The sequence below is a fragment of the Astatotilapia calliptera genome, chromosome 18 (assembly GCF_964374335.1).
Source record: "Astatotilapia calliptera chromosome 18, fAstCal68.1, whole genome shotgun sequence".
Classification (NCBI taxonomy): domain Eukaryota; kingdom Metazoa; phylum Chordata; class Actinopteri; order Cichliformes; family Cichlidae; genus Astatotilapia; species Astatotilapia calliptera.
The window spans coordinates 33,573,335-33,590,924 of NC_137439.1; the positions used below are offsets into that span (position 1 = coordinate 33,573,335).

At 42.0% G+C, this 17,590-nt stretch overlaps 1 protein-coding gene across 1 annotated transcript in view; it reads right to left on the reverse strand.

Annotated features, from left to right (window-relative positions):
• Positions 1–14,184, reverse strand: part of pappa2 (pappalysin 2) — a 96,295-nt gene extending 82,111 nt beyond the window's left edge. Inside the window, exons 1-4 of the mRNA XM_026150132.2 lie at positions 11,872–14,184; positions 5,253–5,485; positions 4,616–4,843; positions 3,914–4,509 (exon numbers count right to left, since the gene is read on the reverse strand). Coding sequence (XP_026005917.2) covers positions 3,914–4,509; positions 4,616–4,843; positions 5,253–5,485; positions 11,872–12,787 — 1,973 coding nt within the window. The 5' untranslated portion in view covers positions 12,788–14,184. The remainder of the gene's footprint in view (positions 1–3,913; positions 4,510–4,615; positions 4,844–5,252; positions 5,486–11,871) is intronic.
• Positions 14,185–17,590: the final 3,406 nt, after the last annotated feature.

The following is a 17,590-nucleotide window of genomic DNA, read 5'->3' on the forward strand; positions in this document are numbered from 1 at the left end:
GAGTTTTGCTTTCATTATCTAAACTGCAGAAGATTTCTTTAGGAAAGCAAACAAAAAAACAAAAAACAAATCCAGATCCATCATTTTAAAAGATATATTAGAATCAAACATGTTGTAATTGCCCAGTTAATTTATTTAAGTATAAATATGGTCATATTAAATCTAGAATAACTCAAAGAGTTTTTTTTTATATAGCTAAGGCCAAGGACTAGACCTCTGAATAAAACTGTGTTGGTGCAAAACAACTGAGTGGAGTGGTCTCTGCTGTCCAGTTCTTCATTAGAGTCTATCTCCTCTCTGCAGGGTAGAAAGCTCAGGCTGCGATAGGGAACATTTGACCATTACAACTACCAACCTCATTTTTTCCCCTCTGCCTCTGTGAGTCTATCCCAGCAAGCTCATGACGGGACACCATAAATTTACATCTACTTTTGACACACCCAAAGGGCTTCCTCCATATGGCCAAGCAATGAGACCACACGCATGCAACCCAGCTTTTTTCTTTTTTGCTTCTACTGAACTTTAACATTTAACCTTATGTCCTTTTCCAGCGACAGGATGTTGCACATTCGTACAGATGCAAATATGCACACCTGCTGGCTGCACAGTACGGTTACAGTCTCCATCTCTTGGCCACTGGGAGCTGTCCAGTTAAACATATCTTCTTCTATTGGCCGCTGAAAATGCTGAAGGTTAATCACCTTGCTCACAGGCACTGTTTTTATATTAAGGAAAGTTCAGACTTCCCTGGTGTCTATACCCCAGATTTCGTTGCCAGTTAGTTTACTGACACTTCTTCAGGACAAAGAACAAAAAGCCAGAAATTAAAGATTCCAGGAATAACACATGACCAATGCCCCTGGGGCTAAAATGGGAGTTCACTTCAATTCAATTTTATACCAGTGAAAAGTTTGGACACAACTTTATTTTCATGACTATTTTACATTGTAGATTTTCACTGAAGGCATCAAAACTATGAATGAACACATATGTAATTATGTAGTAAAAAAAATGTGTGAAATAGTTCAAAACATGTTTTATATTTAATTCTTCAAAATAGCCGCCCTTTGATTTGATTACTGCTTTGCACACTCTTGGTCTTCTCTCGATGAGCCTTATGAGGTTGTCACCTGAAATGGTTTTCTTGTCTTGAGGAAGTTCCCAGAGATGCTGAGCACTTGTTTGCGTTTTTGCCTTTACTCTGCGGTCCACCTCATCCCAAACCATCTCGATGGTGTTGGGATGAGGTGGAACCAAAGATCTCTAATTTGGACTCATTAGACCAAAGCACAGATTTCCACTGGTCTAAGCAGAGGTGACTCTTGGTCTTCCTTTCCTGGGGCGTCCTCATGTGAGCCGGTTTTGTCATAGCACTTGATGGTTTTTGCGTCTGCACTTGTGGACACGTTCAAAGTTTTAACAATTTTCCGGACTGACTGACCTTCAGTTCTTAACGTAATGATGGACTGCCATTACTCTTTACTTAGCTGATTGGTTCTTGCCATATTATGAACTCTAACAGTTGACAAAAAAGCCTGTCAGCTGTGTACCAACCTGACTTCTGCACAACACAACTGATGGTCCCAACACCATTTGAAGGCAAGAAATTCCACAAATGAAGCCTGACAGGCACACCTGTGAAGTGACAACCATCTCAGGTGACTACATTATTAAGCTCACTGAGAGAAGGCCAAGGGTTTGCAGAGCTGTCAACAAAGCAAAGGGCGGCAAGAATCTAAAATATAAGACATACTTAGAGTTATTTATCAAATTTTTCTTTGCTACATAATTCCATTTATCTTGGTTCATATATTTGATGTATTCAGTATGGATCAACAACGTCGAAGGTATTAAAATAAAGACAAGTCCATTAAATGAGAAGGTGTGTCCAAACTTTTGACTGGTAGTGTAATTAGTGCCAAAACACAACAGCAGTTGCCTCAAGGAACTTTAGATTGTAAGCTAAACACCAACAACTTGGCAACAGTGGGAAGGAAAAACTCCCTTTTAAAAGGAAGAAACCTCTTATATCTTATCCCGGCTCAGTGTGTGTGTGTGTGTGTGTGTGTATGTACAGAAAGCTGGGGTTTTCTGCATGGTAATGAAAATGTATGCTATGCCTTCTAATAATGCAGGCTAAGTGAATCATGTACAAGACTCCCTATTTATTAGATAGAGTCTATTAGATAGATATGATTAAAATCACTGCAGCACTCTACTGTTAATGCCTGGCATGCTCTAACTCTGAGATAAAATATTATGATCAACAGTACCAAACACTGCAGTGGAGTCTAGCAGGACACAGAAGCATTGTCACTTGTAACCTTCACTAATGCTGTTTCTGTACTGTGACGAATTCTGAAAATTGAGTGACACCCTCAGACAATCCATTCCTCTGCAGATGATCAATTAGCTCCTTTACCACTAGTGTTTCAATGGTTTTTGAGATAACAGGAAGGTTGAAGATTGGCCTTTAATTAGCTCAAAACAAGGAATGGGTCTAATAGACACGTTGATGGTTTGGAAGAAGTTACTATTGAATGTAACACGGAAAAATCAGTTGGAGAGAAAAAGTCTAAATAAATATCAATGGCATTGAAAGTAGATGCACATGTCTGTGAGATGGTTATGAACTAGCAGCAGTGGGTAGCACCACAGTTTGTAGCTACAGCAAGACACTCCCTGAAAAACCAGAGAAATAGCAAAGTGACTTGTAACAGTAATATTTAAAACTGACTTTTTATTGACCATTACTTCAGTGTTTTTTGCTGATCTACTGAATGTAATCCATACGAATGTTGTCATACTACATAAATATCCCATTTGTATTCAAAACTGCTTTACACTGAGAGCAGAATGTAATGATTACACCAACAGAGGCTTTTAGAGGGAACTCTACTTAGTTACTTAACTTCCACAGTGGTAAAGAAAGGTCCATTACACTAAAAAAAAATAAATAAAGAAATGGAAATATATCATGGGGAAAAAATGTTTGAAAAAACATTTATTCATCCTTGTGTTAAGCTGTCACACTCTGTCAGCTCAAGACATCAGAAGCTAAATCTCATGGTTTAAAAAGCAGTTTTGGTTCCCATGTTCTGTTTCCCAGTGGCTCAGTGTGAAGCTTGTGGTTGAAATTTGGATTTTAAGTCCTTTAAGAACTTCGGCCGACGACCTCATGGGGAGACTTCGTGCGAGCTATTTAGAACGCTGCGTGAGCCCGACTGTCAGACCAAATGAAAGGCAGTGGGCTGCCGCTCGTGTTGTTTAGCAAAAATAAGTGTGTACTTTGGCCACTTAACCCACCATTTCTACTTCACAGAGCTCCCTCTAAGACCACTGGGGAAAGTGAGAGTCCCAATTTGTTCATGCCATATTATGAGCTACTGACTGCACGGCCTGCTGAAGTACTGCAGCATGCGAAATAGGGACACTTCACTGCCTCACAGGGAGAGGTACTCTTACTAGTGCCCATTCATGCCCATAGAAATCTTCTCTCTGGAATAATATCTTGCCTTTACTGGCTTAAAATGTAATCCTCCTACTTTCTATGCTATGTCTCCTCAACAATGTAGCCTTTTACATATTCCTGCTTAACGCTTTGCACAGTCTAAAATTGAATGGCCATTGTTCTCGTAAAGGCTACACAACACCTGGTTCAAAAATATTTCAGATTAAAAAGCTTCTGTTAGTTTTTTGGGAGGGCCTTAAAGGAAGGCCTTTAAAGTTAAAAATACAGTACAGGAGTAGGGTTAGGTTGCATTTTAGATTATATTAAATGGACTTGTTCTCATAGTACTTTTCTACTCTATGTGAGGACTCACAGAGCTTTATACAACACGTCTCACTCCTACAAGTACGTTTTCTACATAGAGAGCCATTTTAGTAGATAACATTTGTTCAACAACCTTACCTGTCAGGAGAGTCAGGATCAAAACAGGTCTTGAGCACATCTGTAACATCTGGGTCACAGCAGTCTCCATCATCATAGTCGTAGTGTATACTGTTGCACCCCATGTTACAAACCCCATCCTGCCTCTTCCAGCTGTAACAGGGCCCCAACCTGAGACAGTCCCCTCCATCATGACCCGTCCTCGGATGGTCACATTCTGGGTCACACTGGCGGTTCCCAATCTTTGCAATACGGCAGTTGCTGAGGATGAATCTCTCCCGGAGGCTAGAGTTTTTCACTGTGTAGACACTCAGATCCAGAGTAATGTTGTAAGGGCGGAAGGCCTGAGTCAGAGCCTGGTGCTGGAGCTGAATTTGGGCTTCGGTCACCGTGGGGTTTCCACCATCATCGTTGGAGAGGTTGACAATCCGGTAGCGAATTCGCTTGGGTGTTCGGAGCTGCCAGTTGTCGTTGTATCCAGAGATGATATCTATATTGTCACAGGGTGTAAGGCCACAGGGTGGTGGCGAGAAGGAGGAGACAAGTTCTGGCTCAGGGACAGGACTGGTGATGATGGTTGGATGATGGTCTTTGTATGGAGTCCATAGCTGTTCCACCTAAAAGGCAGAAAAGCAGTACTAAATGAATTTTAGCGAAGATTAAGACAATTGGAAGAACACAAATCAACAACTAACAGTGTAGAAATTTGAAATGACCACTTACATTAGTAAAGTCAGCCCACATCGCCAGCACCGGCTCACTCATGTCAATTTGGAGTGGCCGTTTGAGCAAGTCCGCATGGGAGCGGGCATAGCCCCACAAGACCACACCTCCTACGTGGCCTCTAAAGCTTTGCCCCTGATCGGACTGATTGCTTCCAAGAAAGAGGGTTCTGCAGGCCTTCATGAAGGGGCTGTAGAGATTCCCTGACTGGTGGCTGCTTTCTCCTACCTAAGAGGGAAAAAATTAGGGATTTTTTTTCTTCATTTTATCATGTTCTGAATATACTTTAAGATTAATTGCCTAATTATTCTTTTTTAAAAGAACATATAAGCAGTAAGTCATCCAAATGTTACAGCATTAGAGTGCTGTGGCAGTTAGCTTTTTAAGAAGCTTTCCATTTGGTTGGCATGTAATATAGTCACTCTGCTCCATGGATGCTCTCATTGGCAATAACTTCTATTGCCAGCATATTAATTGGGTGCCCTATAATCTGACAAAAAGCAAAAACAATCCCTAAGAGGATATTGTAATAGAGCTGGTAAATATGATATATAGCCATGGGTGAAATGCCTGGAAAACATCATGAAATGGACCATTGATTTGTATCTCTGGTAAATGACCAAACTCAATCACACACCTTAGCTCCATCAACATACAAAGTCATGTTATGACCATTGTAAGCGGCCATCAGGTGAGTCCAGACATTGGCTTGGTACCGCTGGTGGCTGTGGACAGTGGTGGATTTCACAGCTCGGTCTGTACGAAGTGTGAAGTAGAAGCGTGCATCTCTGGTGCCAGCAGTTTCCACAGTGCGAATGCCTACTGACCAACCCTTCTCACTTAGTGAGTGGGAACAGTTGTCAAAGACACCTAGGGGAGAAAAGTGGTGGAAAAAAATGAATATTCACAATTTACAAATTGAACAATCACGCCAACAAGCAACCTTTCCAAGTGATTATACTCCTATGATTACAGGAGGAGAGACTAAAAGAGAGAGAGCAGTGCATAGAGGCTGAGACACAGTTAGTAAGACAGAGAGAGTAGACAGAGCCAGAAACAGCAGGACAGAACAGAGAGGGGAAGAAGGACGGAGGTATTTCACTAAGCAAAGGCAAGGCCCTGATGTTTCCATCTGCTGTTGCAACAGACACACACAGACGCACATCTGCTCCCCAGATGTCAAATACTAGGACAGAGAAGGGTCAGGGAACCCCCTCACCCTCCTCAATTCTGTGTGTGTGTGTGTGTGTGTGTGTGTGTGTGTGTGTGTGTGTGTGTGTGTGTGTGTGTGTGTGTGTGTGTGTGTGTGTGTGTGTAGGCTTACTTGTGTATCTAAAAGGGAGTTGAGCCAGTTTCATGGCTAAGCATGTAACTCAGTAGTTGAGGTAAGACTTAGATAGATTTGTAGCTTAGTGTGGTAACTTCAAAATGGTATTTCACTTGCATTACACCGCAATGTTTCAGGACGACCAATCAACAAGCATCTTCAATGTGGCGATGCGCGTTCAGCTTAATTATTGCACTGAATCAATATTTTAACTCTGCAGCTATTTTGGCCTTTGGAGGGAAGCAGAAGCAGCTGGCAATGTAACACTGATATACTGTGGATTTGTACAGTCAAACATATTTACAAACAATTTGAGATCAACTCCTGGTGGCAAACTGATTTAAACATTGATCATAAAAATACTGCATCTGCATTAAATTTTAAATACAACTGAAATGTGCAGCACAAGACGGCACTAACAATGTGTGGCTAAACTTGTCTGTGCAGAACGTAAAGAACACGCACCGCTGCTCCATATAAGCAGTTCGCATTACTCAACTGACATCTTTGAAACAACAGGCAACTGGTGTTGGACTAAGCACAAGATAATTATTTTAGCCAACTTATTTTGTTGCTGCAAACTAGCAAGGACACAAATGTCCCTATGCAGCAATTTTAAAGGGAAATACTTTGTATCCTCGATTCTAAATGCTCCATCTATCAAACTGCTGACCTCTTCTGTCTGCTGTGTGCTTGTTGGGCAGGTAGTGTACAGTATCAGAGATACTATTAAAAAACTTCCTCTAACAAGGTTACTGAGGACAGTGAAATATCCAGGCCAGGAAACCCAAACAGTGGGCTGAATTATGCCCTGCAGAGCAGTGAGACACTGTGATGAGTTTTTTTGCAGCTCACTACTACTGCTGCCAGACAACTCTATTGAATTACTCAATCATTTGATTCACTGTTAGAGTTCAGCTTTAAAAATGCTACATATAGCAGAGTAGGATACATGATCCAATCTAACATTGAAATCAAAACATGTGACACTAAAGTAACAAGAAAATGAAACTTGAATAATTTAAGACTTTTATCAAAGACTTTAAAAACATTACTAACATTTAGAGAATTTCACGTGTCACTCTATCACTGATGAATATTTTATACAGTGTTGAATTTTTTTAAACTTTAGCACTATTGCTGTATATGTTGTGCAACATGCATGGAATCATGCAATAATACATCTTATTATCTGTATTATATATTAATGTAGGGCTTGTCAAATGTACTAATGGCATCATCATTTGTCCAGCAGCCCACTCGGGACTGGACTGTTTACAGCAAAGGGTTGAAATGTGCAAACAGATTTAAAAGATCATCAGTGACCATTAGAAGTCAAACCAATGTCAATGTCATGTCTAGCAGAAACAATAGGAGTTTGTTTTTTACTGAATTGGTCAAATTCCTTCTGGACACTACAAAGAGAAAGGCCCATGCCACAAAATGCCGCCCTCACATAAGGAAGCAATGAGGGGAAAGAGAAGTTGAGTAATGGAGTCGGATCTTTGATCAGAGTAAATGTGAGCGGACATAACAGTTTGTGGTCTCCCTCACTATCTGGACAGCTGCAGTGCTACACCATAGTGCTTTAATCCTCTTCAATTTGCTTGATGTATGTGTTGTTCTGTCAAGTGTGCAGCTTTTCAAATGCAACATTCTCAGTACTAGAAAAATAGCCATGTTTGTCTTCACGAGAAGAGCCTGCAAAACAATGCAGGTTGTGTAGGAATCAGTGTGTCTACAGCTGGCACTTACAATCAGTGGAAATCCACAGGGAAGCTAACTCTTGATGAGAAGCTGAGTGAAATCACAGATTCTATGTCCTGGTTAAACCAATCTTTTAATGTTATAACTCACTTTAGCTTTAGGGGTGTCACGATAACTGCGTATTGATGGTAACCGATCTTGAAAGGAGTTTCAGTTTTTCAAAGTTTCAGTGTTATTTCATTAAATTGATGAAAACCAACTAAAATTAATTGTAATTAAAAACAAAAAGGGAAAAAGCAAACGCTGTGACTTTGTGTCCAAAGTGTCGATGTGTTGCACTGAAGAGATACGACGCTGTGGAAAAATCTAGAACCAACATCTTTTCTTTATATTTTGCAGTGTTTGGATGCAGTGACTTATTGAAACATGAGCAAAGCATTCATGGGAACGCATTATAGAAAGCAAAGAAAATCAAAAATCAGTATTTGATATGACCACCATTATTCTGCGACACAGCCTGAACGTTTTGTATAATTCCTTTTAGTGACCTTCAGGTCTCACTGAAGGTCGGCCCACAGGTCTTCTTCTTCTTTCAGCTATGCTTTTACTTTTACTGGCAGTGTATTTGGGATCATGCTAAAACAATTAAGCCGTTATCAATCAACCGCTTTCCAGATGGTAGTGTATGCCGAATCACAATCTGACCATGACTTGCTACATTCATAGTTCCATCAAAGATACCCAACACCACTGGCTCTAATGCAGCCCCAAACCATGACACTGTTTTACTGTTGGCTGTAGACACTCACTGTTGTTTTTCTCTGTTTTGTACTTATTGACGACAATTTGAACCAAAAATTTGAAATCTGGATTCATCAGTGTATAACACCTGTTGTAATCTTCAGTCCAGTTTGTGCATCATTTTTTATGCGTCACCCTTCACCCTGTGGCTTCTTCACACCCTCCACTTGTCCCGTTTCCTCTGATTTTTTTAAGGACACACTGCACACCATGCTGTCAAGTTTGGGAATCACTATTTTATACTTGTTAAACTGTTATCTTTGTAACTTTTTATAGATTCAACTAAAGTTATATAGTTGTGACAGGCATGGCTAAACATTTCAGGCATGCAGAATATTTGAATGCTTCATAGGTCACGATTAATTGACTTAACAAGCAAAAAAAACATTTCCCCGAAAATGGTCAGGTACAAGGACTGGACTGAAAACAAGCCAATATTCAAAGAAGAACTTTGAAAGACTTTTAGAACAACGGGAGAACTACTGCTCAAGACGATTTAAAAAAATAACAAGAACGTCTGGCAAAATATAAAGAAGTGAGAAGTCGTTCAAGACTTTGTACAATCTTTTATGAACTGACGTTAAACTACACCGCGTCAGGCTGGCCTGCACTTTCTTGTAATGTCAATTTTTAGCACAAAATGGTGCAGCAAGTTAACATAAGCCGTATTTAACCAGGTGAGTTGCTCTGCATAGATTTTTGTGGAATTTTTAGCTTAGCGTGTAACATTTTAAGGCTACAATCTAACAATCTTGAAAGCAACATTTGCTTCCTGGTTTACATTGTAATTGTAAAATTCTTCCAAGAGGCTGTGTCGAGTGTCATCACTCATCACACAGTTATCAATACCAGCTATCAATATATTCATCGTCCTCTTTATAATAGCCTATTCTTCAGAAATGGAAATGATCCTGTCACATTATCTTCGTCCGCATCCGGTGGCAGCAATGATAATTGCTGTCAGTGTCCAATTATGTCCAATCACACTCATTATTGTTGTCAGCAGGGATGTAACTAGACCCTAAAACTTCCACGGTCTAGTTTGGGGTATGTATTCAAAACAAGCTGCACTCATTCATAAGATAATTCTATTAAGCTTCCATTTTTCTGGTTGTAATTATTGTTAGTACAACCCAAGGATAAGCTTGAGAAAATAGTAATGACAATGAGCAAATGATACAATCTGATCAGAAATGTATTCATATTAAAATATTTTGTTTGCTTAGTTTCTTATGTTGCACATGTTGACACACTAGCCTAAATGAGTGCACCAGAAGAATGCTATTTTCCTCCTTTCAAAGAAAGCAACAATCGCCCTGAGGTTATGAAGGGAAGGGATTTATGTGATAGCACTGAACTGTGTTTTTGGAGTTCATCTGTGCTCAGTGTCGAGGGTTATGTGTGACAAAACAATAGGAGCAAAAGTGAAAGGGACGTTTTACAGTATGGTAGGAAGATCTGCTATGTGGTATGACTTGGAGACAGTGGCACTAACAAAAAGACATGATAGAACAGGAGGTTGCACATTTGAAGATGTTAAGATATTTTATTGGTATTGACCAGGAGGGAAAGCATTAGAGATGAGTACATCAGAGGGAGATCTCAGGTCGAGTGATTTGACTGGAGGAGAAGAGAAAGAAAGGAGACAGCCAAAAGAAGAAGATTAAAAACAAGATCTCCATCACTGTTTTAGCATATCGAGTGGGGCGTGTCAGGGAAGCCTATTTTTTAATATAGACATTAACTAAAATAATACATGTGTTCTGTAGTGCTGAGTTGTTCTGTGTTTGTTTCATTGTGTTTACAGTGTAGTTACTGAATTTGTGTATTAGTTGAAGATAGTTTTGTAAAGCTGTGACACCACGAGTGCAGTGGAGGTGAACCTTGCTGATGTTCATCTCAGATGGCCAGCTGAAGGTCATAAATACTTAATGTACAGCAAAACAATACTTTTACACAATAACTGAAATAGTTTTATTTATCCCCATAAGACCACTTTCAGTCAGAGACATATTTATATTACATATTTATCACCTTTCTCAGTGACCTCAGTTTTGATCATTATTAAAAAGGTCACCAGAGCTTTCTAGCACTTCAAAACGTCTCAAAACTGACTGAGAAATTGCTCCATGCAGGTCTTATGAAGCTGTCACCCTGTATTTGCAGGATTATCCAAATTATCAGTAGGATGACTTCAACTTCCTCAGAATGCAGCAGTCCTTATATGTACACAGCATTTTGAACACAATACTCCAGTGTTGAAATCATTTCATTGGCTCCAGTTCAACATAGAATTAACTTTGGAATCCTTTGATTGGTTTGGCTTTCTCAGTTCCATCATCAGGTGCCGATCTTTTAGCTGTTCCCAGAATTAAATCTATGAGTTCTTTGGAACAAGCTGACCTGAGGCTGATTAAAGCCGTGTCTACATTCACAAACAAACTTAAAACCTTTTTATTTACACAGGCTCACACTTAATAACTGTGTGTGTGTGTGTGTGTGTGTGTGTGTGTGTGTGTGTGTGTGTGTGTGTGTGTGTGTGTGTGGGTGTGTGTGTGTGTGTGTGTGTGTGTGTGTGTGTGTGTGTGTGTGTGTGTGTCTGTCTATGCTGACTTGTATTTTATTTTTCTGTGAAACTTGTTTTGTAGTGTTTTGCAATCTAATATGTTAAGCACAGTGACTTTACTGTAATGAAATGTGCTAAATAAAATTGCAATTTTAATTAAATTTACAACATGGACCTATATATATATATATATATATATATATATATATATATATATATATATATATATATATATATATATATATTCTTTTTGTCTGTTTTCGTTCTAAATATTGAAATATGTAGGAGACTGGTTGGTATAATTAAGGGCATAAGTGGCAGATTTTAATTTTGGAAACAATTGACTTCATTAACTAATTTAACTAGTTCACTAACTTAAGAAAAAGAAATCTAAGGCAGGCATTTCCCCTTTTTTTATTTAGCTCTGTGAGCCTTGTGTAATTGCAGTACAGAGCGGAGTTACGGAAGCACTTTGAATCAGTGAGCGTGTTTATGAATGACCGCAGTCACCGCAAGGTTTGGCATTTTAATGATGTGACTTTTTATGAAAGATAATATTTCAGTCCAGCTGATTTACAGGATAAGCCGTGCACAGATTGGTAGATATTTGCTTGTTAGTTTAGTTCATCTGACAGATTAATAATCGGATGATTTCAGCGCCTGAGTTTGCCTGATCAGTGATGTGTATTTGAAACAGTAAAAACCTCGCTTCAGTTTCAGAGAACTTCGTGCAACACATAACAGAAGATTGTCATTAAAAGGGAGCGATGGCAAACTTTTTGTGGCATGTCATACATGGGTGTTAACTAGATAACAGTGGTACCTTTGATGTTGTAAAGAAGAGTTTGCACCCACCTGCTATGACCGCGGGATTGCTCTGCCCTCCCTCTGCCTTCACCCAAAGCTCCAGGCTGAACGTGGCCCTCGGAAGCTCCACTCCCGCCGGCAGCTTCACCTTCAGTTGTTCCCGACGCCCGTTGAAGTACAGGGCTGTCATCCAGGACGGGGGCACTTTTGGTACAGGGCTCCCCCAGGTGCCCGCGGGAAGCCAGTCTCCCTCTTGCACCTCGTCAGAGTAGTCCTCCGTGACGCTTTCGGGGGTTGCTGTGGAGGACTGGTCTTCATCTCCCTGCTGGAGCCTTTGGAGGACCTGGAGCCCCCTGGAATCCGTGGAGCTGAACGGGGCGACTTTCTCCCAGCTGGAGTTGCCCTCTTCTTCGTAGCGAAACGTCCCGTGGAGGCTGCGGGTGAACCTGGAGCGGGGGTCGCGAGGGGCGCGCGAGGGAGACACGGCGTCTTTGACAGACTGCCCACCGCTTGCGCCGACTTCATTCTGCTCCCTCTGGTTGTCAGTGGAGCTTCCGGGCGACCCGAAATATTCGCCCCCCTCTCTCCCCGCCACCATCTCGGCGTCTCCCCGGCCTCCCTTCTCCTCCTCCCCCGCAGGAGCGAACCCTCGCGCCCCGGCTTCCAACCCGCACCCTCCTGCACAGACCGCACGAGCGCTCTTAACAGTGTACAGCTCTCTCCGGCTCGTGTGCGTCCTCGTACGAGCCGCTGGAGGGCGTTGTTGGGTCGGGGAGTGAGAGCTGGGCTGCCGCCGGGACCTCCACACGCCGGAGACGGCGCAGGGTTCACCTGCCAGCCTGGACAGCTCACGGTCTGCATGCCGGGCCAAGGAACGTTTGTAGAGGCTCAGCGCATCGGAGCGAAGCAGCCACGTGTTAGCGATGAAGACGAGGAAGACAGCCAGTAGTCTGATCAACAGCATTTTCTCGGGTTCAGCGTTTGGCCGATGTATAAAAGGAGATTTCAGCCTTTTTATTTTTATTATTTTTAACAAAGGAATCTCACACAGGCTGAGATGAGAGAAATCTGCGCATTTTTTTCACAAGCAACAGAAAAAATAGCTGTTTTTTCTGTCTTTTTTGTTTTGTTTTGTTTTTTTTTTAACTGTAATGAACCTACTTAAAAAACAAAAACAAAAAAGCAATCAGATGAAAACATACATCAGTGCATCCCAAAGAGTTCGAGAGGACATTTAAAGTTTCTCACTCAAACTTGAGGATTTTTAGAAGCTGTAGATTTGGAATAAAAGCAGGTGTTCAATATTGCTAAAGAATCACGGCAAAAATTCAGAGTTTTTGCGAAGTGAAGCTAAATCGCTGCTTGGCACACGCGTGCACTTTGCGCAGACACTTAGTGGGGACGCGTTGCCCCCTTTCCCGTGCGTGTCCGCAGTATATCTGCAGCCTCTGACTCTTTATTTCATCTTAGAGGGAAAAGAGCATACACCGAACTATCTGTGCAAGCCTTGCACAAAGCCCACCAGGTAAAGAAACACCGGTCTGATTTAGTATGTTAGAAATAATTATCAGCGCAAATGTTTGTTTTATGAAGAAGTAAAATTGGCAAATTTGTCTAAATCATAAAATCATCTGATATCTGGTTTCCTTCTTTGCTCAAGACCTGCTGTTTCTGTTTACCTGACCACTGCGGCATCAGTTTAGTGCGTCCTGTTCCAAAAAAAAAAGAAAAGAAACATCTGACCGCAAGGTGGATCGGAGTAAGCACTGCAAAAGAGCGGAAAAAATAAAGCGCAGCGCAAAGTGCCAGCCCTAAAATAGCAAAAGCCCCACTTGTTGAGCGTCCCTATAAATTCTGTAAGAGGACGAATGCGTTAGTCCATCAGAGTCAATCAGAGTTCTGCGTCTGCGCTCGAACTCCTCTTTTTTTCTTGTGCGTCTCTGTGCGCTCTTTGCTGCTGCTGCTGCTCTTCTCCACCGGTTTATGCAATTGTAGTAATATCCTCCTCCATTCACTCCTTCACCTCTCTCTCTCTCTCTCTCTCTCTCTCTCCCATTCTCCCGAGTCCAAAGGTTTTTATCAGGGAGCCCCTACCCGCCCTGACATCACCGGTAGGGGAAGTGTGGTGGTGGTGGTGATGGAGGAGGAGGGGGAGGCGTCCTACCCTCTCCCTCACACTTGAGTTTTACAAGGGAAATCCTCTCCTCTCTTCTTCTGCTGCTGCGCTGTGCATCACTCTGATCCAGAGTTGAGAGAGGAAAAAGGCTGTAAAGTTTATTTATGCATTTATTATTCTTGTCCTGACCTCATCCATCCACCTATCCATCCATCATCACTGTCGGTGGGAGGAGTATCCTGGCCCTTTTACTCTAGTAAAGGTGGCAATGCAAGACTGCTGCTAAACATGCAAATAGGCCGGAGAAATCCAAACCAAACGGCAAATATAGTTCGTGTGATGTCCTTCTAACCTAACAGGATGCTTATGAATCCACTGCATTTGTTTGACACTGGGTGTATTTGTGGAGGAACCAGCTTGTAAAAATTTGTTCTGCTACATGTGAGTAAAATTAGGCTCTCATCCTTCAAATGCCACCTCCATGGTGATTTACTTCCACTTGGGACTTGGAAGTCCCACGGAGAGCAATGAAAAAAATGACTTGGCTTGATTGCATGGGGTTAGTGTTATAGTCATTGGTAGGGGTTGGAAACGGGGGTCATCACCGATGACGGCTTTGAACTCAGAGAGTTAAAGGGAGCTTAAAGTGAGGTCTGACGTCCTTCTCTATCTTGAAACATTTGTGCATCTGGTAATGTGGAGAATGGTCCAGGAAAAAAGTGCACTTGTGCGTGGGCAAGTGCACAAGCGCAACTTGCAAGTTTTAATACGTTATATTATACTATCTTATGCTATAATATTACATAATGTATATTTGCATTATGATATTCATAAGTCACACAGTGGATTACTGTGTAAACTGGTGTCAGATTGAGTAGAAAACAATCGCAGCATAAGCTACAGTATAGGTTTTGTTGTCCATGTCTTCTTAATGGGACTCTCTAACCTGGCAAAGGATGAATGATGGTGGCTGGGATGGGGGAGGAGAAGTGTTTTCTCCCTATGACCCTCCCTCACTCTCTTTCTTTTCCCCTCTCTCTCTCACACACATGCATTACCCCTAAATGAAATAGGTAAAGTTTGAGTAACTTTCTCTCTTCCTTTTCCTTCTTCTCTCCCGCCGTCCCTCCCTCCCTCCCTCCTGCAGTCTCACTCACACACTCACACTCTGGCTCTCTTCACTGGTGCAGCACAGACAGGCACAACATCTGTCCTGCACGTGAAAAAGGTTGTTTTTTTTGGTCTTTTTTTTTACCATCCAAATATGCTACCTGCTTTGTGCTGAACTCTTGTGCTCGTGTGGGCCAAGGCTGAAAAAAGGGGGTTAGGCAGAGAGGAAGAAATTAAACCAAGGTGGATGATGGCGAAATAATGCAATGCACACAGATTTGTCCGTCTGTAGGTGCCCAGTGAACAGATTCTATGAAAAGCTGTGTGCATCTGCATACATGCAGACATATACTTGCATAGTGAAGTGTTACAACAGCCAAAAAAAATACATTTTACTATCTTTTGATACTGTTTTTTATGCAAAAATGACAAAATATTACTGAAGGTCCAGCGGATTGTTTTTTTTTTTTTGTAATTTCCATTATCAGGAGCAGTCTGTCCTCTGGAGGAAGGAAGGGCTGTGGTTGAAGTCTCTCACAAAAGCAAATGAAAGGCCCCTTTAATGGTCAACTCATTTTCTTTCAACCTCAATATTCACCCTGTTTGTTTTTTCCCTGCCTTTAGAGCTTGTGCATGTAAGCGTGTTTCGGGCAGAAACTCAGTAATGCTACTACTTTTGCATTCGAAAGCAAAAAAACAGAAAACATGCATTTAAAGTGTTGCAGGTCTCCTTAAATTCTTTGTTGTTTCCGCGCCAGCTCTGAAGCTTATCGTACATTGATGAATATCTCAAGCCATGATGAATACCTTGCAAATGGGAAGATAGATTTTGGCATCTTGTGCAGGCCGTCTAAGTCAAAAGACAGGTGTCCTCACTGAAATGTTTCCAGAAGCTGCAAACAAAATCTATACTGATCCTTAAAAATCACTAAGAAGTGATATTTCCCCAGATGAGTTTAAAGTCTTGAAACTGCACATTGTGTTTTTTATGAATAAGTCATTATTTATCTTTTAAGTAGAAATTAAATCTTTAATAATAAATCCACAAAAAAAGGCCTCCTGTAGTCCACTTTTTTGTTGTTCCACACCTTCTATTTTACTATTTTACTTTTTTGTGAGGCTCAATTTGCCAACAGGGCCCTGGCTCAAGTTTGGAGATGGAAATGGAGGAGGAGGGGGAGGCCACCGGCAGTTATGGCAGGGGCCCCTGAAGGGGCAAAAAACGGTCCTAAAGAGTGGGAGGCAGGAATTCCACAAACGCAGCCTGCTAAACATTCAGCTTTCTCTGCTGCAGAAGTGCCCTTTGAAATCCAGCTGCAACTGCATTTGGAGGAAGAGGGGGACAAGAGAAATCAGAGGAGGAGGGGGGGAGGGGGTCTTTAAATTTCCAACAAAAACAGAGGATGGAGGAGAAGAGGCAGAAGAGAAAGAGAGGAAGAGAGCCATAGAAGGGAGTGGGGTGTCTGGTAGAGCGTCTGAAAGGGGGTGCTCCTCCGGGGCCTCACCCCCCACTGTAAGGGACCTCCACCGATTATCCTTCATCTCAGCTTGTCCGTCTTGACCCCACCGACCCCGAGGCCAGCTCCATGTCCCCTTCCCCTTGTGCTCTCTTTTCTACACATGCACACACACACAACCTGGATCCTCATGCAAAAAAAAAAAAAGAAAAAGGAAGAGGGAGGGGGCCCAATGGGAGAAAATCCAGGCTGATGCGGAGGACAAATGAGAAGGGGGAAGAATGAAGAAAAGAGTGCTTTTCACCACCACTGGTGTGAAATAGAAGTGGGGCAGGGAGATGGGCCGAGGGGGAAGACACATGAAGCATGGTGTGTGGACAGTGCTGCAGGTGTTTCACTCCAAGGATTCAGGATTCAGCAGTGAGGGTGTTCAAATCAATAGCTGCGACATTTGGGCAACATTTGCTTCATTGCTTGGAAGCTTCACACTTTCATTAATAATAATAGAAATGGATTGGATTTATATAGCACTTTTCAAGGTACCCAAAGCGCTTTACAATGCCACTATTCATTCACTCTCACACTGGTGGAGGCAGCTACAGCTGCCCTGGGGCAGACTGACAGAAGCGAGGCTGCCATATCGCGCCATCGGCCCCTCTGGCCAACACCAGTAGGTGGTAAGGTAAAGTGTCTTACCCAAGGACACAAGACCAGGACAGAGAGGGGATCGAACCGGCGACTTTCCGGTTACGGATACGCTTCCCAACCCCCTGAGCCACGGTCGCCTCGTTAATTGCCCTTTTTTTTCTTTCAAATTATTTTCTACTGATCTCTAAAGCCTTGTTGAAATATGAAAAAAGTTTCCTCTTTTTGGAGCTTTTGTGAAAACTGCATCACTACTGATATTAGCACAGTGACTTTCCATTGGCTTCTTCTAAACTCAGCATGATTCACCGCCTGCATGCAGCACAGAGGAAGCCCCTTTAACATGGTGGTCCCCTCTCAGAGAAACTCATTTGCTCTTCGACGTACTCAGTAACTTTCCTCTAGCTGAAAAAAACGTACTCTCCATCCTAACTGGGCT